The sequence below is a fragment of the Rhipicephalus sanguineus genome, chromosome 3 (assembly GCF_013339695.2).
Source record: "Rhipicephalus sanguineus isolate Rsan-2018 chromosome 3, BIME_Rsan_1.4, whole genome shotgun sequence".
Lineage (NCBI taxonomy): Eukaryota > Metazoa > Arthropoda > Arachnida > Ixodida > Ixodidae > Rhipicephalus > Rhipicephalus sanguineus.
Window position 1 is genome coordinate 109,645,036 of NC_051178.1, and position 21,072 is coordinate 109,666,107.

At 48.2% G+C, this 21,072-nt stretch overlaps 2 protein-coding genes across 5 annotated transcripts in view; one reads left to right on the forward strand and one right to left on the reverse strand.

The window, feature by feature from the left end:
* Positions 1-21,072, forward strand: part of LOC119386937 (uncharacterized) — a 269,999-nt gene that overhangs the window by 18,241 nt on the left and 230,686 nt on the right. The window lies entirely within an intron of this gene.
* LOC119386934 (acetylcholinesterase) overlaps positions 1,511-21,072 on the reverse strand; it is a 173,776-nt gene continuing 154,214 nt past the window's right edge. For 3 of the 4 annotated variants that reach the window (XM_037654227.2, XM_037654225.2, XM_049413312.1), the window contains exons 4-5: positions 20,518-20,693; positions 1,511-10,017 (exon numbers count right to left, since the gene is read on the reverse strand). In XM_037654227.2, the coding sequence (XP_037510155.1) occupies positions 9,794-10,017; positions 20,518-20,693 (400 nt within the window). In that variant the 3' untranslated portion in view covers positions 1,511-9,793. The remainder of the gene's footprint in view (positions 10,018-20,517; positions 20,694-21,072) is intronic. The other variant, XR_007415382.1, reaches the window with a different exon arrangement.

The following is a 21,072-nucleotide window of genomic DNA, read 5'->3' on the forward strand; positions in this document are numbered from 1 at the left end:
CGAAGAGAAAAAGAGCGAAGAAAAATAAGATCCGTATACGTTTCGAAAGAGGAATAAAAAGGCAAGAAGGGCGCGCCTTGCCGCTCGCTCGTACGACTCTCCTCGCCCAGCGATGTCGGAGACGGCCTCAAAAGAGCACGATGACAAAAACCGCCTGTGTACAAAAGATATAGAGAGTGAAATTCAAAGATTGTCGTTCGCTTTTTTTTTTTCTTCTTTCTCTTACTTTATGCTGTTCTGCTCGAACAACGCTCACCGCGTGAGGAGGACAGCAGGTCAGGTAATGAACACGAACTCCGTTTGATTCCTCGATTCAGCGCCAGCTCGATTCCGATCGGCGTTTTCATATCAACGCGATCGAATTGATGCATCGCCGTTGAACTGCACCTTGCAGAGCAAGAAAGCTGGAGCACGATAAGAACGCCGCGGGCTTGTTGGTCATTGACCGGCGACAGATGGCGCTTCGTGACCGACCTCGCGTGATGCGACGCAACGGACGTCTTCGCCATATACGTGTCGCGAGAGTCGAGTTAGGAGAGTAACCATTGCCCTGTTACGATGCCTCTGTATGATAACGCTGGTTCCGCAGCACCTACGTACGCAGCAAGACTACGAGGCGACAAACGCCAATCGCTGAAAAAAATGCACCTTCCATTCGCCGATCGAATCTATAGCGCGCAGCGACGCACGACGGCAGACTGCGATAGAGCATCTTGTAAGCGTTTTGAAGGAACACGTTGTGGCATTAGCATATCCTCTTTACTTTTACTGTTATAGCTTTGTAACGCTGGCGACACCTCAGACCTGGATATCGCAAGGCGTGTGCAATCACATCGCGTACGTAGGCAGGCAGCTCACCAAGCTCGGTGATGCTGAAGCGATCATTCTTCATGGCGGTGCCGAGTTATGGCTAGTGTCTTCAGTGGTCCGCGGATCTGCCGAGCGGCGCTCATTGTACCGCTTTTTACGTCATTTTGTCTGATGCCTCTGTGTATACCCACGCTCTTCTACTTTTTCAAAGCATTGCTTTAAATGAGCTCGCCGCCTGCCCATATGGCGTCAGGGTACACGCCTTTTTTTTCTATCCAGGACATGTTGCTGGTACTCGGAACACGGCGTCATCGCCTTAAAACATTGTAAGAAATAAAACAGGCTACCCCATACGTTCAGGGTATTGTTGAGGGACAATTTACTATACGAAAAGGCGCGCGCCGAGCAACGGAAGAATAAAATGAACTTGTGCGAAGTGCAATTCTTGATCGGACAGAAGTGACTGAACAGCAGGCGAGTACTTTAATTCGTCTGATTAAAGCTATGCACTTAAACGGCGCCTAGACGGAGAAAGGTGCTCTTGAGCTCCTGGCAAAAGCGGCGAGAGGGTTAGCCTGTGATCAATCTACGCCACGTTGTCTCACGTTTACAGGGACTAGGCGCTGCGCCGTGCTCCCGACCGGGCTGCAGAAATTAGGCGCCTTTTCCTCTTCAAACCACTACCACCACCACCACAGGGACCAGCGCTTATTTAGGAGACGCATCGTTTCTTTTCTTGGTTTCCTTTCAGTCGTTCATCTACCCTTTGACATTTCTTGTTAGAACAACGCTGACAGTTGGTTGTCCTTGTCTTTATCCACGTTTTATGGAATGTTCATAAGCCCACGCCTATTATTTTTTATCACTACAAACATCTCTTCACACTGTGCGAGATACAGTGCTACACTTTGCCCTTACCCGCTCCAGATGTTCAAGTGCGAACGCCTGCCACTCCGCCTGGGTAGTTCACTATAGCCCTTGTATATATAATGCGTCCTAGTGCACTCTAGTCCAAAGGGAGCGGAGTTGCGCGTAGTGCCCCCATTTTGTTTCGAAGCTGCGCGGTAAAGTCGCTCCTAGGGCGCGCGGGAGCCAGCCACAGACTGTAACGCTGGCGACACCTCAGACCTGGATATCGCAAGGCGTGTGCAATCACATCGTGTCCGCCTCGTGCGTTCGTGTGGTGGCGCCACCGCTCGGCTGCGCCTGGCGACGAGAGGAGAGGAACGCGGACGTCGAGTCCGTAAAGTTGGTTTCTCAGCGGCGTAGGTGGCAACCTTGTCATTTTGAACCGCGTGATAGCCCTAGGCGGGTCGCAGCGGAAGGAAAAGATACGCTCAAATCTGCTTCCTTTGGGAGCACAAACAGGAAGACCGGTGTCCACGACATGCTCAGTCAATTTGCTTGTTTCTTGCCAGCATGTTCATCGTAGTTCGTAGTTCCGAAAAGAAAAAAAAGGTGATAATGGGCAAGAAACGCCGAACGCTTTCTGTTGTAAACTCTGACGTAGGGCATCGTTACTGCGCATGTTTGAATCAATTGAATGGCGAGCCATGTAGTACAACTCGTACCAGCCGGCAGTGGTTTTTGGTCGGCGCTGAAGCAGAGGCGGGCACACGGCCGCGGCTTATATTCGAGCTGCTGCTGCTTTTTCGAGTCTTTCCACTCGCGCGAAGGCTGGCTTCACCTCGGAACCTCGTTCGCTTTGGGAAGGAAAACCCTGAACCCGTTCAAGAAATGAAGGGCCACGCTTGGTACATAGAGTTAATGCGATTGTCTCGGAGCAACTATATAGATCCACAAGTGTGCGTAAATAGTAGCGTTATTATAATAGCTCGTACTTGTTTATTTATACTTTAATATAGTATTTATATATAATATATATTTATATATATACTTCTATGTACAACGAGTAAGATATGTCCCTCGAAATGCACCGTGCGCTCGCACCGAAAGAGAATGGAAAAAACAAGAACCGAATCTATGCGGATGCGAGAACGTGTATAGCGTACAACATACCAGGCGAGCTTAACATTTCTTTCATCGAAGATCTGCCCCTTTTTGTTTTTTGGAACATTGCCGAGGTTTTGTTCCTTTCTTTAGTTTCTCCCCCATAAAACTGCTAGAAAGGCAGTTTATAACACAAAACAGCAGTGTTTGCGTGTTGATCGTGAACACACGATGTCACGGAGGCCAAAACGAAAGATCCAAATTGGAGCAAAGAAATAAAGACGCTTGTGCATCAGGTAACACTAGTATGCTTGATAAGAACTTCGACACGCACCGTCCGGTTCTTTGTGCAGAAACGTCGATTGCACGCCTACGTGAAACACGTTGTCGGAACTTATTTCTCTAAATGTACAAAATGCCCTCTTTTGACGTCTTGCCTTTGCAGTCCCTCGAAAACTTGCCTCGGCTGGCAACGTGGGAACTGCTCTTTAACGAATATATGCCGTGACAGCGCCTCCTCTATTTTTCTGGCCGTGAAGCTTTCAGCTAAGACTGTAAAAAAAAAGGAAGAAAAAAAAAATCAAAGAATGTCATTACGGTTTCTCGGCGCACTGACACGTAGTGAGAACGATATTTGAGATCACCTGGGAAGCATCTCACACACTGCCGTGAGCCTCCACAATTAAGATACGCGACACACTTTCTGAATGTGTGACATCATGGCCTACCTGATATACTTTACATATATGCGGAGCACTAACGCTTCGTCTGCGAGTAGCTATAAACGAACGACTCGAGAATTAGTCGCGTAACATCTTGTATCCGCGATCACCGTTAAAAAAAAATCTGCATCAGACATTTATAGAGTAACAGCGGTGACACGACGCCTTATCTAGTCTTCATCAACATGCTATACTCACAGCACTCCCTAGTGGGGGCTGCTAGAACTTCACGTAAGGGGTTCGTCCAACTATAGCGTGGAAGTCGGGGGAGAGAGATACCGCACAAGCCCGAACATCGCACCCCCCGTGCAGACAGTGGCTATAAAACGAAACAGTAGCCGTACGAAAGGAACGGAGCTCGACAATTGGCCGCGTTCCTTTCTTTCTATGTTCGCGAAATACATGCACACACTACGCATGTCTACACAAGCACACGGCGCATGCGCACACGGGGCAAGAACCCGACGACGAAAGAAGACACGTGGCGCTCGGGCGCCAGAGAGAAAGAGAGAGCGCGTGAAGATGAAGAGGGAGAGCTAACATGGCTGCCTTGTACGGGAGATGTAATAGTCCTAGCAACGAGTGCTCGTCTTTGTGTCTCTCCACGTAAGGCTGGCAGGTATGACGCTTTCACGAGATATTAAGAACAGGTGGCCTGCTGTGTTGAAAAGGGGGTGTTGGGTGGGCAATGGGGGGTTGGAGAAAGAAGTCTCGCGGTGAGGAGCTATGGTATACGCGGTGATGGTTTACCTATATGCATACGTTAAACAGTCGGGAGACTCGCGTAGAAATGCGTTTGTTGCAAGCTTTCTGCTGTACGTTCTGCGGCTGCGCCGATAAGCCAGGACCCACGTGTGCGCGCGTTGCTTCGGGTACTTTCCGTTTGTCGTGTCCTCGGTAAGGCTTAGCTCCGTGCTCGTGTGGCAACCATGCAACAGCACCATAGCTGAGGCCTGTTTTAAGAGCTTGCGTGTACTTATGGGTGGGTGCCCACAGTTGCATCGTGACTATGTGCACGAAGTCGGGTGCACACATTTGCGTCTCGACTTTGTGCACGAAGTCCGGTGCACAAAGTTGCAACGCGACATTGTGCACGTGTCCATAGCTCCATGCATTGCTTTGTGCCTTAATTCAAACAACTGGCCCGGTCTACCTTCTTTCCTCCTAAATTTCTTCCAATGCATTCGGTACTGCAGTGTGTTTGGTTAAATTCACTTCGCTACAAACTGCCTGGCGATGAATTGTCGTCAAATATTTCTGTCCCTTGGCAACGGCACTTACTTTCTCTGTCATTGTGGATAAAAAATGCGGTTTCTGGAGACAATCAGCTGATAATTTTTCTGTGCAAAGGAGATAGAAACAGAGAGAGCGAGAGATAAAGAGGAGAGAGAGAGAGAAGTAAAACGTATTCAAATGAAGCTGTGTTCGAGGGAAGGGGTTTTAGAACTTGCCTTGACAAATTTTAATAAACGAAAGTTTGCATGAAGAAACTAACGCCAGGAACCGGTTACCATGAAAGAAAGGCTGCCCAAAACAGGTTAGCAAAAGAAAGGTCTACGTTGTTTTTCTTTTTTTCCTCGAGCAAGAAGGAAATAGTGCGGTCGGAAGAGATGACAGTGCAGCAGTTTCGTCTCTGCCTGCGGGTGTCTTCCGCAAGGCTGCACGTCTAAATGAGGTTTTTTTCGCGAACCACTTGCAAAGGATAAAAAATTGCATTCCTTCATTCTTTCCCTCATTTCTCTGTCTCGCAAATTAAACGTTCTCGGTGAGTCTGCGCGGGCTGTATTAGCCCAGCTGTCTGCTTGTTCAGGCCCTCACGCCTGCATCTAAAACGAAAGGTGTTCTTTTTTTTTTCGCGTTACCTCGTTACCCCTCCCAGAGCCTACGAATTCGAGTCGGAAAGAATAATTGGCCCATTTGTTTCTCCTGCAACTTTTCTCCCCCCTCTTCGTTCTGAAGTGGAAGGCCGCATAAGGACTCATAGCTTCGGATTCGACGGCCAAACAATGTTGGACGGCAACGGAGGATCGCCGTGGCGCCTGACGAAGGCGATAGCGTCGCCTTCTTCCTATTTTAAATCCTCTAGTCTAAAGGAGCAAAGTTTCGACAGACTCGCCATTAGACTCGGCCACTCGTTCTGGACGATTGTTCCTTCTAGTGGGGTGTGAAGGCGCTCGATCCTCTTGCCTCTTAAGGTCCGATGGCTTAGGACAGTACTATGATCTTGCCCACGGGCTTAGCCCAACGTCCGTGGCGCTTGGGTCTTACATTGTATGCTCTGCGATGTATGCTCGCGCCTTTTAATGACGCGCAAACTCGAAAATTCACCCCCCCCCCACATGCCTTGATATCTCTTACACCTTTGTGAACAACCCACTGTCTCGATCGCGTTTTTAATTTGTTGTTGTTTTTTTGCTTCGTCAACGCAGGAAAGGGAGAGGCGTACTCAAACTTCAACGCTGCCTGCTTGACAGATCTTTCTTCTTGTAACGATGTTTATTGGGCCTTCCTCTCGTGATGATAATAGTTGAGCCCGTGATTTCAATGTCTTCCTTTCTTCATTATATTTTTGTTTTATGCTCCCATGCTTGAGAGATATTTCTTCTTCTACGCTTCCATTCAATGTGGAAGTTTCAGAGATTACCCCAGACGTCGCTTGCGAAGGCTTTCTTACTAAAGCTTTAAGCGTAAGAACAACGGACGTCTGTTCCGAGCGGGAGTTTGTAAAACAGAGAAGCACGGATTTGAAAGGATGGATTCGTTCGAGCTCCGACTGTCACGAAAGCGACTGCGGGAAGAGGGGTCATGTTGCTTTCTTTATGCTTATTATTCGTTATAATATTTGAATTTTTTACCCCGTTTCAACGTATGTCACGACAGCGAATGTTGCACTAACTGTTCAAAACTATGTGCCACTTGCCAAGTTCCATCGGAAAGGAAGGACCGAGATAGAAAACGTATGAAACGATTCTTGAATCTACCAGGAGAGCAAACACGGATAAAGGTACAACCGGATGGATACCTTTCCCACTGAGCGAATTTCTGTAGAATGCTGCACATATAAGCCTATTCTGCAAGACCACCGGAGACACTGGAGCGGGATCGTGTTTTTCTTTTTCTCGTTCTCGAAATGCAAATTTCCGCCGCCACACCAGAAACTGAACGAGAGACGGGAGGCCGCTTGGCGACAGCTGCGGACGATTCCAACCCCTGTGATCTTGAATATCGGTTACCCAGAGCTTTATCCGCCAAACAAATGCAAGTTTCGCGAGGCCAGGGCAACCCTGGAACATGTTATGGGAGTGTGAACAAAACGGAAGGTTCCAGTTGGGGGACGCAGCCTCGAACCGAACGCGCTGGGAAGACTGCGCTCCGCTCCTCCCTCTAAGACCAACTGTGGGCTGTCCATCGGGTCGAGGAAGCCGCCAGAGCTCAGGGTCTCGTGGTCGACGCCTATAGAGGCGGGGATATTCGCCCAAAGCCGCGTGTAACTCGCCGGACCCTTCAATGAAGTTGTTGTTCCCCTCCTTCGAAATGCTGTACTGCGGTTAATTTCGGCACTTGCACGCCTCATTGGCTCCTGAGTGTGTATACGTGGAGACAGGACGGAAGCCACATCGGTGGACGACGCAAGGCTCCGCGTTTCACTTATTGTTGTTGGCTGCGAACATTCTCCTGTTCCCCAATACGTTTAATTGAAGAGAAAACAACCCAGTGAGCGGCCAAGACCAGAGTATATTAATTATTGCTGCTTTCGCCCTCTTCTTCTGCCAGATTACGTGCCATCAGACAAAGATTGAACGGTGGTACGTAGAAGTTCTCAGGATGCTCTTGCGGCACATCTTGTCACAACTTCTAGTCGTCGCACTAAGAAAGAGAGTAGTGCGATCCAGTCACCTCAGAAGACACCGGAGTGCATAGTGCAGTCTTCGATTAATTTGAGGAAACTGAAATCCGGCGTCGTCGTTGTCTGATGACCCATTCCACTTTTCATGGTTATAACATTTAGGACGATCGCTGCTGTAAGTTGTAACACGCAAGTCAACTCATTCGCGTACATGTGGCATTGAGATCAGATGCCGTCTCACCTTCCTGTCTTCAGTGTTTCCAGTGGCACCATGCACACGACAGCTCATGCGGGCTGTGCGGTGAAGCGATACGCCATGGGTGTTGAATTTCGAGGCTATACGCCACCGTTTACTCCTATCATACTCCCATTTGTGCGGGTGCCAGTTGCCAAGGGTTTAAGTTACGAGGAAACAAGCAGTGTGCATATATCACGAGTCAATAACACTCGGGTGTACGTCAAAGGGAACACAGTGCGCAGGTCCCAGCTTAAAGGCTAGCCTCTCTCTTAACCGTCTCTGTTTTCTGTAATCTTTCTTTTTTTATTACCTGCCTCGCTTCTTGAGTGAATGACATAGGAGAACCCGTCCGGCGAACAGTGGAAGAAGTTTGAACAACTCGTGATGAGCGGCCAACGCCGGCCGCACAGCGAGTTGATTACGGCGAGCTTGGGAGCATGCATAGACACCGCGGGTACGCCGACAGACGCGTCAGCCCTTGAAGAACACGAAACAAAAACTAACGATAGATAGAGACAAAAAATGTGGGCGTTAACGTACGTCACATTTTCATTGTCGACAAGTCTTAATCGACAAGTGTTAATCTGCCTCGGCAAACGCTTCGTATTCTGCCAAGTATGTTGCGGAAACACTCTCCTCGCTTCCACACAATTATCGTCAGCCGCGCTTGTTCACTGACCTACTTTTCTATACCAGGTCTTTCGCTGTTCTCCGCAAAGTACTGTACCGATATCCGGGGAGAGGAAAGCAGCGAACAGTTAGCCTGTTCGATAACGTCAGCCGTGACTGGTTCACCACATTGTTGCTGCGGGATCTCTGATTGCCTCGAAGAGTTAGACAGTGTGACGGAGTTGGGCAGTGTTTCTAGAAGAGGGCAGTAGTCGGTGAACATGCGGGGCGACTGTTTAATAAAGCCATGCGCGAATCGTGACCGCGTAAGATGGGGGCGAGGGTGGTGTTTCCGCAAATGCGGCTGCAGTTGCAATGTAGCCAGAAGTCTCTCCACACTCCAAGCGTCACAGCGTACAGCCGTGTGACGTCCGTGCGGTAAGCCGTTAGCGTAAAGCCAATGTAACTAACATGCTCGTAACCTAGGCAACCTACATACCCTCAGTCTTGCGTAGGTGCTATGGCGTTACATCAATTGCAGGCGGGTGTTCACCACTATAATACGACCGCAAGTTGGAGGGATACCCGCCAAAAATGGTTGACTAACTCTGATCGAATCTGTCTTCCGATACATAACGAGTGGCTACTGCAGCGGTAGCAACGACTGTGCTATATATATAGGTTGAGTTCCTCACCGATTTTTGTTTCACAGCCGACGCACTTTTCATGGGATCACAGCTGAGTGATGCATCGACAGAGCCAGTAAGGCGGTATCGCTTGAGTCAGTTTTGTTTAAGACCAGTACACCGTTCCCGAACTGCACTTAAGTAGTTGACGGAGCCCAAAGACACTAGTTTGTCGTTACAGAGATTTCCGCAAATGTAAGTAAAGCACGTCGGCATATGCAGGGTAATAATGATGCTCCGCAGGGTAATAACATGCACCCTCAACGAAAGCTTCTTGAAACTTGTATAATCATCCTTTTTCGCGATGAAGCAACTTCCTGTCTATAATAGCCTTGGGAAGAGGGTGAAAAACCTGATTGGAGTCTTCGAAAAAGAAGTGACGAGCCGTTTTCAGCGTCTGTCGAGGCATTCCTCAGCGATGAGTTGTGAACATACTTCGCTGCCCAGCTAAGCAGAATGAATAAAAAAAAAGACCAAATGAAATAAAGGAACAAAAGATACGCAGGACAGACAAACGTTCCACAGCATAAGTCACACAATTAGAGCAGGTCCACCAACAGCGAAGCCGGCTACGTCTGCTGTCAGTCGATCCGCTTGCGTATGCGTGAGGCTCGGTGGTGCACCGACGCTGGTCATCAAGAACGGCGAAGCAAGCGCTGTCTCGACCAGCAGCAGGTCGCCTGCGGCCGGACCCGCAACGAGCTCGCGAAGTGACGTCCCGCCGAAGAACAACGCAAAAGAACACAAACAACATAAGGTTCCACGTATCGCCGGGAGACGCAAGGGCATCGCACTGGGTAAACACGCACCACCACTTCCTATCTAGTCCGGCGGGGCGCCCGTAGCCGACGTGTCCCGGCTGACGCTGGGGTGTTGTCCGCGCGCGGCGAGCTGTGTCCGTGGGTTGTCGTGCCCTCCCGCGTGTATACAGTTAGCACCATATCCTACGGCGAGGGAACAGAGTGGTGGACGTGACCGCCACCGCCACGAGACTCGCGTCTGCCGCCGCCAGGGGCAGAGGTAGCAGGGACAGCAGCAGCGGCGGGAGGTGCAGCGCCGTGGGCAGTGTCAGCAGTAGCAGCAGCGTCCACCCAGAGACCTCCCGCGCAGAGGATGCCCCGTTCGTGCAGGTGGCTGACATGTTGGGCTGGTTCTCTGCGCAGACAGCGAGAAATTGCGTTATAGCATCGCAGCGCCACACCGGTGTCCATCAAGGAACATGCGGGGTGTCATCACAATCATAGTTGCCACGACCATCACCACAACCACCACCACCATCATCATCATCATCATCATCATCATCATCATCATCATAATGATTATCAACAATAACATAAAAGAAACTATGGGTTTTAATACCCCCAAAATGACAGATGATTATGAGGCACGCCATATAGTAGGGGACTCCGAATTCATGGGGGTCCTTGACGTTCATTTAAATCAAGGCACACGGCCTTTTAACAGCGGATCTCGCAAGGTTGCTCGCAGAATGACTGAAGTGAAATATATGCTACTCGCCCTACTTCCGCCAGAATCCGCGACTTGGCGGCGGAGCAAGTGAGAGCAATCGGATGCGAAGCGAGATACTTGGAACAACCAGTGGACCAGTGGAACGCGCAAACCAGCGCCAGATCGACCAGCAAAATGCGGATTCACCACCGCGGAGCCAGAAACCCTGATCCGGACAGACCAGTGAAAATATAACAAAGAGGGCAAAAACCGAATCCGTCTAGGTAATCTTGTGTTAGTGTTTTCTTGAAAGGAAAGGGACAAATTTAGACACCACGAAAGTGAGACAACAAGATGGCGTTCGCCTTGTTGCCTCACTTTCGTGGTGTGTGAATTGGCGCCTTTCCTTTCAAGATGCTTCACGAACTAAGGAGTACTTGTGTTAGTGAGTTTTCAATTAACAAAAAATCACCGCATCTCCCCTAATGTGAATCATGACGAGTGGCGAATATATGTATATATATATATATATATATATATATATATATATATATATATATATATATATATATATATATATATATATATATATATATATATTTATTTATTTATTTATTTGGTTCCTCTTTAATGCTCTTCTGTTTTAATCCTCTTGTTATAATTCGTATATCGTCTTGAGTTCTGGATTCCGTTTTCCCTTGTGGTCTGTGAAATGCAGAGCCAATGGCTCTTCGAGCGCATCTAATCTAAAGCTGGCAAAGGCAAGGTCTATGCATGTTCCTCGGGTGGTGGTTGGTTGTTTCCAGTCATATGAAATGCATCGTAGAGCGTATCGAGACATCATATACTGCATAATCCAGTCGCTGTCTATAATGTCTACGTTGAAGTCGCCGACTAGTATAAAGGGCTTGTGCTTGTACTTTGTTTCGTAATCGTAATCGCAGCATACACGCATATGTTTCGCCTTTGTGGAGGAAATGCCGCGGACTTCTAAAGTTGTCTCGGACTTGAGCTCTTACGAAAGCATTTCTTCAGGGTTTCTTGTTGAAGACAAACTGTCAGGCCCGACGCCTTCCACATCCCACTGAGCACATCCTTCAGAATTGTGAAAGCCAGATTTGTTGATTTCGGGAACACAGTGCCTTTAATTATTATTCGATTTAATTTTTATTAAGATATTTCAGGAATGTGTTGAGTGCTGCATATGACTTTTATCTGAGACATTATAATCGTAATGGTAATCGCAAGATACACACACGTTTCGATTATAGCAGCGGTTTTCTATATACCGTGACAGCGGACAGTGAGAGTCGACGACAAACTATAGGTCCTAAGGTGCTTCGCCCCTAAAAATGTCCTGGCTACGGGCCTGGCACCAGCAAACACATCGTTCTCCGAACTTGATGCAGAGGTCCAAAAACTGAAGGATATTCTCTTTAGGAAGCTCATACGTGAATGGGAGCCCTTTGCCTAGTTGTCCAAACTTCTGTAAAGTGTCCATTGCGATTTCTTCCTACCGGACAGAAATGCCTTAGTTCAATATTACCAAAGAATCGTCGACATATCTCAAAATCTTTAGGACTAGCTCGCGAACTATCGAAAGCATTTTTTATCACACGAAAAGGCGACACGTGCGTCAGCCCCATATCTGTATCCTTGCGTGCCAGAGAATATAATATACTAAACAAAATGTGATAGTTTTGCACAAAGCCCACCCTAATCTACTGTCCCCTTATGATTGCGGATGCGTTCTTTCGCTATAAAATGCAATGCGTTTTATTTCAATGAAAATAGTTGGAGTCAGTGCCCGTCCTGTCATGTACTTCTCTGCCTTATCCTCGTCGAATGTAGCGCTACAATATTTTAAATAAGGGTGAGTTTTCAAGCTTGCTTTCTCGTCGTCAATGAAGCGATGTAAGGAGCGAAAAAAGCAAGAATGCCGCAATGGCGTTCGACAATTGGTACTGGGTGCATATCGAGATTTGAACGAATTAATAAAAGATATGAGCTTATGTATGTAGAAAAGCGAAACTAGGCGCTGCAGTGGCGAAAGGTACAGGTGGGGTGTGGTGGAGGGGAGTACACGAATAGCAGGCAGCCCGAAGACTGCGCATACAGGTGGTGACGTCAGTAAATGAAGCCCGTTCGCGCAGGAGTGGCCGTGCGACGCGCTGACGTCGCGAGCTTCTCAATCTCGTTTATGTATCGATCATCTATGCAGTATATATATATATATATATATATATATATATATATATATATATATATATATATATATATATATATATATATATATATATATATATATATATATATATGGGGCATTTCATGGTACGCGTGCACGATTCACCGTTTTTCTTCAATTGAATCATCGTGTACAAAGGCGCAGCACAGCAGCTGTGGTACGCGCGGCCTTTCGGTCCGGCGCCCTATGAATATAAGGCCAAATTTAAGGAAACATCGTAATAATAGAAACGCAGGGAGATCGATCCGGGTCCGACGGGTCGCCGGAGAGGCACGCGGGTTGCACTTGTAAGGACGTCCCTGACGCTCGCCAGAGCCTTTCCGGCTCACTTCTGTGGCAGACGGAGTGTGACGCGCCCACACTGCGCCTTGCTGCGCAAATCTCAGGCTCTCTATATGCAGTATCCCCTCCCTCTTGCGGCATGTATCTTTTTTTTTTTTTAAAGAAGAGATACGCTCGGGTCTCTAGTGTATCGGGAACCGTGACATGCATGTCACGGTTCGTGATCGTGATCTCGACGGAAAGCTGTCGAAGAAAATAAAATAAAATTCTTTGCAGCAAGCTGCCACTACTGCAATACAATTTTACCATGTGTCTCCGTGTTTGCAGGGTGCGGCAACGGTATCGTGGTTATAAGAGTGGTTAGAATTGTATGCTACCCTATTTTCTCTCTTTGCAATGGAACAGTTTTTTTTTTTTTCGCAGTGCATACCGTAGTAAAGTAAAGAATGAACGTTTTGTGTCTAAGGCGACACGGACAACTGGAATGAGTGGTGTATAGAATTTCGCGTGGGACTCTGAGGTACGCGAGATACAGCAGTGGGTACATATAGCTTTTGCGCGAAGGACGAGAGGGGGCTGAGATGCATTGACTTCTGCAGTCATGTCGTGGCACAAGCCGAATGCGCTGTTACACGTCGACGGTTGTCCTCGCGTTTGGCAGAAGCTTGTATGTCATTGCTCGCATCATTTATGTTTCGTTCACTCAGCACTGGTGAGATGAACGCAGTCTTCTCTTAGTACAGCGGCGTTTAAACTTAAAAAGAACTTGAAATGACAGAAGAAAGAAGTCACAGTTTCGCCGCCAGGGTGAAGCAACGAATGCGATAGCAACTAATCGGAATGTCACATGAAGAAATACTAGCAGCTCACTCATTTAGCAAACATGGCCGCTGCAGCGAGCGAAGTAACCTTAGTGCGGTCTATGGCTTCAATGCAAACTTCGCGATGAGAGCACAACACGCACAAAGCTATGAACATAGTTTAAAGCAGCGCAAAAGACTGAAGCACACAGGACAGAAGACCACAGGACAAAGGGCTGTTCTGTGGCCTTCTTTGTTTTGTACTTCCGTCTTTTGCGCCGCTTTAAATTATGAACCTTTACCAACTCGCCCAGTCTTACATCCTCTTGCAGTTCAAAGCTGTGAGCCATCTGTTGAACCCCCCTGTAGAGATAAGCGCACGAGCACGGGCGACCACGCCCCGTAGGTCAAAGTACGGAGCTGGAGGCACGCAGCTCCGCTCCGACTCCTATCATGTGCAGCGACAGAAGATGGGCGGGGCGACGCCCTTTAAAGCGCCTCCTTTGCCTCTTTGCGACATCTCGCGGGTGATAGTGAACGAGCCTCTGCCTCACTGAAGCACCTCAGAGATCTGCGTACCACCAACGGTAAATTTGTGTATATAAACAGCTCGCCGTTAGTGTGCCGGAGGATGTATGCGTTTGTAGCCGAGTCGCGGAGCTAAGAGCCGCAGGTTTGAATCCCCTTCCGGTAGTGCTCTTCGAACAACTTTTCGCCAGGACTATTTTTTTTTTAATTTCATATGCGGAATGACGCGGTGGCGCCGACGACGACGGCAAAATTCCGTCGAGTGTTGTCCGTTCATGTAATTGCTATCGCAATAAAAGACAATAAAGGTTTTCTGTTTATAGATCCGAGCTTTTGATATTAAGCGAAATACACAAAATACCTTGTCTCCGCGTGTCTGACTCCACTGATCTCAAGTCTCTTATTACTGGCGACAGGATGTAGACAGCGAGTCGCGCCTCCCACGACCAATTGTTGAGCGTGTCGAGACTGCGTCTGACGGACGCTGCGTGCACGCACTGGTACGCTACGTGTTTAAGTGTTGGGATGGAGTCACACCACGGATATTTGTCGCTGTTTTAGACGTGTAATGATTTGTAAGGTCTATGTAAGCCTGGGCTCGTCCGTATACGGCGCCCGTCCCTCGCCTATTGTCACCCCAAACCCTACGTATGTAAGACCGTTGCCGGATAACGGCATAACGTGCGTTCAAATAGAAGTACTACACAAAAACGACCCCCATAAGTGGCGGTCCTTCGCGGACGTATGCAGCTGCTTATAGGTGAAGCCGCGAAGGGGTGTTGGCAAGCACTTCACGGCTTATCGACTACGAACCTACAGTCATTAATAGCGAACCCCGAATGGTGTACCATAGGGATCTGGTAGGATTTGTCAGAATAAAGAGAGCTGACGAGACGTATGTAATTAAGGTTAACGAGAGTGGATCGCGACTGGCTACTATGCGTGGAGAAAACGAACAAGGCAAACATGCAAGCAAGCAAACTATTTCAGCTGACGGAGATGATAATTTTCGAACGCGCACTTGAGAGACGTTGCAAGCCGTAACATAAAATGCCGCGAAATTTCAACGTCCTGTCGAGAGGGTCGGACCCTATCGCTGTGCTCCACTGGCAGGCAAGACAAACGTGGCTCCTTAAGCGACGTCGCTCTTTGTCCAATACGTTATCACTGCCCGCTCTTTTAAAATCGGCTCCATCACTCATCCCGAAGTCGATACTTTTCCTTCAAGAGTCGTCGGCGCAAAAGAAAAAAAAATGACTACGGGTCACGCAGCTTCTACCTTGGCAGCTCAGGAAACAAGAAGATGAGAAAAAAAGTAGCAGAAAACAAGAAAATAGCACGAGAACTTCGCGTACATCGAGGTATTGGCGTTGGGGTCAGTGCCGACGATGATGAGCAGATTGACGACAGGGTGTGGTTTCGAAGGAGGCACGACAGCGAGCATCTGAGAGAGAGTTGTGAATGGAAGAAAGAGGACAGAGAGAAAGGAAAGAAGGAATGGAAGAGAAGGCGAGAGATCCAGTGGAGAGAGGCGTAAATGTTCAGAAAAAAAGAGAAAGAAAAGCCATCGAACCGTGGCACCCATATAGAGCAAGCTGGCTAAAGCGTTCCTTCCCCGATGTGCTTCGAGAAAGTTCGCCCCGTTAGCTCGTACGGTTGTACGCGTGTCTTGCACTGCGTCTCCCACACGAACACCTCTTCGTCTCCCACCGAGACCCTGGCTGCTGAGCAAACGACCGAGCTCTTTTTTTTTTCTTCGCGTCATTGTATTTTGTTTTCATTTCAGCAGGTTTCACCTTTTTTTGGTTTGAAAAAGTTCGGCAAAGCCGGCTCCGCTGCTCTTTAGATGGCGGTATAGGGTAACCCACGCCCACGGAGATACGTAAGCCGCTGATAACTTTTTTCTTTTTTTGAGAACGACGATGAAGCTGACGACGAAGCTATGAGAGGAACGCGTGGGTGAAAGGCAGTACCCAGGCGGGTTCATCGACGGACACGCATGGCTGCTTTCTGCAGCCGCTGCCGCCGCCGCCAGGATATCACCGACGGCCGACATATGACGCCGTCATCAATCTTGTGCGATGGCTCGTGGGAGGGCGGCTAGACTACGCGGCGACCAGAAGGAGTGAACACCGTTAACGAGTCGCCGGGTCGTAATACTTCGAGCAGCGGCGACGGCCTGATGACAGGAACGGCGAGAACTTGACGGAGGGTGAGAGAGCGTTCGCTGCCGCGCCAGTGATTCTGACCGAATGGGATAGCGGGGGCGGCGAAGAGTTGAGCGTTGGACGAGAAGCCATCCTAGGCAAAAAAGAGGACTATGTATTTCTTTCTTTTTGCACGCATTCTGCGCCGCTCTCCGACAGATATTCGTGGCGCTCTTGGAACACCGTGGGCTTGCGTTCCGCACTTTACGTACCACTCGAAGACCACGTGAGGGAGATGACTGTCTTATGTAATCACGCTTTGCCCTTGATAGCTGATGCGCGGCTACCTGAGCAGGATTGGTCCATAATGTGATCGTGATCGGGATTAACTACTACTCGCGCGCAACTTCACATATGCATGGTGGTCGTGAAATCTGCCTGCGCTTCGCATTTAAATAAAATGATTATGTTTTCAACATAACCTGAAAGGAGGAAATCGGGCGGGGCTGTCGCCTGCAACCAACAACCTCCTCCTCCTCCTGTTCTTCTGTAATCTCCCATTTGTACTTGACAATTTTGAAGATGTCTCTCCGACACACGAAGGAACTCGCCGTCTTCTACAATTATACTTTGTTCGCTAAGTATGATATCGTCCGTAATGATATCGTGATAAGATGTGACTACGCACAAGTCAATGGCGGTCGCGGGATTTCACCCATCGTTATTTGCTTCCGTTTTTTTTTTTTCTGAGATATGCCTCCGACCACTTAATCTGTTTAGAAGTACTTCTATGAATTCAAGCTTGACAGTAAGTTTTATATTTTCACACTGCACCTTAATGAAGGCTTTCTCAAATATGAAGGCTTGCAAGGACAGGCTCCAAGGCATCCAGAACTTGCAGTGCTCTTCGAGCTGATGGGGTTACCATTACGCTGAGGAGTGTGCGTATCGTGCTTACCAGTTACCTCAACACAGCGATCCCACGTAGGTCTTCGCCTCGGAGATCATCGGCGGAATAGTGCACCGGCCCTGTATCAGCGCGCAATTATAGTGGTAATGACGGGCATGAGACATCCGCCTCCGTAAAGACGCACCGCCTCTGCGGCTTTTCGGCTTTCCGAACGGATTGCATCATGGATTGCATCATGGATTGCAGTCGTCTTGATCTAAGTCATGTCACAGTCGAACCGTAATCTGTAACAGTTCGCAGTTTGCGACCTTTTGGAGACGCGCTGTAAACGCTGCTATGCGTGCGCGCGCGCATTAGTTGTCCCCTCTTTCCTTCTTCCTTTCTCTATCCTTTTCTTCCCTTTCCCTCTCCCCCCGTGTAGAGTAGCAAACCTGGTGCAACCTAGTTAACCTCCCTTCCCTTTCCTCCCTCTCTTCGTAAAATATGAAAATGACTGTACACCCACTCGCACAGAGTGGCCATTAACATCGTTATCACTTAAGTAGCTTGTACACATGCTGAATATTAATTGTATCCGCAGACTGCGCGAAGCAGCAAACGCATAATCGTATAGCAAGCCACAACATCAGCACCGGCTGTTCATTCCTCTCGCCAGACACGAAATGGCGTTCAAGAGAGCATCGCTCGCGCCCTCTCTCACATACATACATACATACATACATACATACATACATACATACATACATACATACATACATACATACATACATACATACATACATACATACATACATACATACATACATACATACATACATACATACATACATACATACATACATACATACATACATACATACATACATACATACATACATACACATACCGGATGTTTCAAGAAATGTGTCCAAAATTCTCAAAAATCAGGGAAATGCGATATTTGTTCGATGCCTTCACAATGACTTCTGCTATATATATGTTTACTAAATCACAGAAAAAACGCTGGCAGGTGGTGATGTAGTGCATATAGCTGCCACGATACGGCGTTAAAGAAACTGGCAACTGCATCGTTCGTTCCGTTGCGTGGCTGAACGGCACACCCGTTGTTTCGGACGTGCCATTTTGTGCACGCTACCGCCTACGTCGTCCAGAAATGTGGCACCCACGTTATACGAATTCCTTTCATCATCGAAAGGTTGCGCGGTAATAGAGTATAGAAGTTTTCAGAGGCAAAGATCACTGGCAAAAAAAAAGGGAAAAGAAAAAAGAGCAATAGATAAAGGACGCTTTCATCCATAAATAGGAGGAAGAGTCAGTGAGCGTTCCGCGACGTCCAATAAGTATCCCCAGACCGAAGGGTGAAAGGTTGTTCTGCACGGGAAGGAACAGGAACGCGGCCGAGCTTCCGGTAGACCTAATGAGCAGTCATTGTTGGGACGCGAAGACCGTAAATACACAGAAGAGTCCAAATGGTCGCCATCTCTGTTATGACCCGAAAGTATAGGAAGGAAACGATGTGGAAAGTAAGGCAGCTGACGCTAAAAGAAGTTATACAAAGAAAAAGGGCCGTAGAATGTGGGGAAGAAAATAAATAATTTCTGGCGGGAAATGCGAAAATAAAACGGTGCATAACAGCAAATGTAGAAGGAGACAGTCACAAACGTTGATGTAATGTAACGACAATTAGCACAAAAAAAAGAAATGCGAGAGAAAACAAAAAAAAAAGAGATTTTTTTCCCTTAGATCTATAGGTGGGCCGGAACTGGCCACAGCGCACCGGCGAAGAACAAAGCCATAGAAAGCGAGACCAATAGTCGGGCTTGAATTGTGGTACGGCTCAAAGAAAACTGAGCGGAAGAAGGGACAGAGCCGGGGCCGGCCAATGGAGCCACTGAACTAAACGGAAGGAGAAAAAGAAGTCATAGGAGACGGTTCAGTGGGCGGATCCGTTATTTCCTTTGAAGATCCGCTCGGCTCTTCGCTAACACCGCAGGCTCTCCGCGAGGGGCTAGTTCGCGTGTCCCGAGACTCAGTGAGCTCCGTAGCCAGGACGTCAATACCATACGCCGCCGTGGCAAGAGCTAAACTTACGGACGCCGTGGGCACCGCTAGGCGGAAGCGGAACTTGCTTCCTTCCTGAGCGGCGGAGGAGATCGCGGTGCACTTTTTTCATTTCAGTCGCGATGACGCACCGGGGTTGCAGTATTCCGAACACTGTCAAGTTACGCCATGTGATCCAATTCTCCACGTTAATTGTCAGCTTTGATTGCACCGGACGGCTGCTACGGCCTTTCTGATTGGTTCAATATGATGCCATTTCTGTATATGACAATACGGCGGAATTCCACAGTGTCCAGAAACACCGAAGCAGAGCACGATGGGAAAAGAGAAGAAGTACACAGAAATAGCTGGGGAGAGACTACTCGAAAGGAGACAAAAAAGACGCCTTTGCGAGTACGTAACCGTAAATCAAGGCGTCCAGGGGCCAAGTTCTTAAAGCTGTTCACTTGTAAGTGACGTGTACCATTGGCCGATTGCGTCATTATAAGGAGTTTTATTTTGTCAGCGGTCATCTTTGCGTTAGCGTTACACCAGATACCGTAGGCGCATAACGTGATAGGCTGGATAGGCTGTGCCATCTTGCTTGGCCGAGATGAACCCGCCAAGCACAGAATTGTTACTGCAGAAACCTAGTGCATTCGACTTCTCTGCTGGTGTAAGTTTTCGGCAGCGGCTTAATACCGAATGAGTTGCCCTTTAAGACCTTTTTTTGCCTTCAAGGTCTCTGGGCTAAGAAGAAACAAGAACAAACGAAACAAGCGTGTCTGTTATTGTGGTTACACGAAGCCTCCCAAAATGTCGATACCATAGTACGGCTACCCGGTATTCTGTGAACCCCTTTGCGTATGGCGGAATACGGGACAAGATAAAAATAAACAGTAGCGTCTTTTGATAGTGCTGGTTTACCGTATACGGTAAGCACAGAAATACCGTACCGTCGTCGTCGGCAAGCAGCTGTTTTAAAATTTTTTTAAACGAGAGAGGTGCTCCTTGCTAACTGTGACGTGACTAGAGGATAAAAGTTGCTAATGGAGGTCTTGTAGACTAAGAAAGATACGCGCTGACGATGACGGTACGGTATTTCCGTACTTACCGTATATACGGTATTACCGTCACTGCTAAAACACCCTAATATGTCTGAAGGTGGCGGCGGTAAGGATGCTTGTACAGGCAGGTCTAGCGTGGCAGTACAAAATGCTTACTCGTGAAAGGTAGTAGCGCAGAGATACCCACCGGAGAGATTGACGAGGCGAGGTAGAAACTGTTGCCAGAAGGCACAATACTTTGCCCGGTGGCCGTATCCCACCAGGCTGGAGTTGACGGCCAGCGTCAAGTACTCCTTGCCGTGCGCTGTGTGCACGGGCCAGTAGATGCGCTCCCAGTGGCCCTCCTCGGACAGGCTGGGGTTCCTGCGCACAAACATCGGCCCCGGTCAGATTTGGGCCCCCACCAGGTGTCATTTTCTGTTCGAGCATACCCACCCGTTTGTCACGTGCTAACTGTACTTATCCCGCCCTGTAACACGTTCCCTCCGTGATGCCGCCCATGTGATGTGATTTTACGCCTATGTTTTTCAATGTGGTGATTCGAAATTTCATTTTACGTTTACGTGGCTCAATTGAGTTGGCTCTTCGTGATTATCGTAGGACAACCTACCTGCAATGTTGCAGTGCCATTGATCTTAATCAACTGAGATGTAAAAATATTTTCTGAGCAGATACACGTGGTGTGGACGGCGTGTCACGTCGCCTCCCAGCCACCATACGTGTCTCTGTGCATATGTGCACG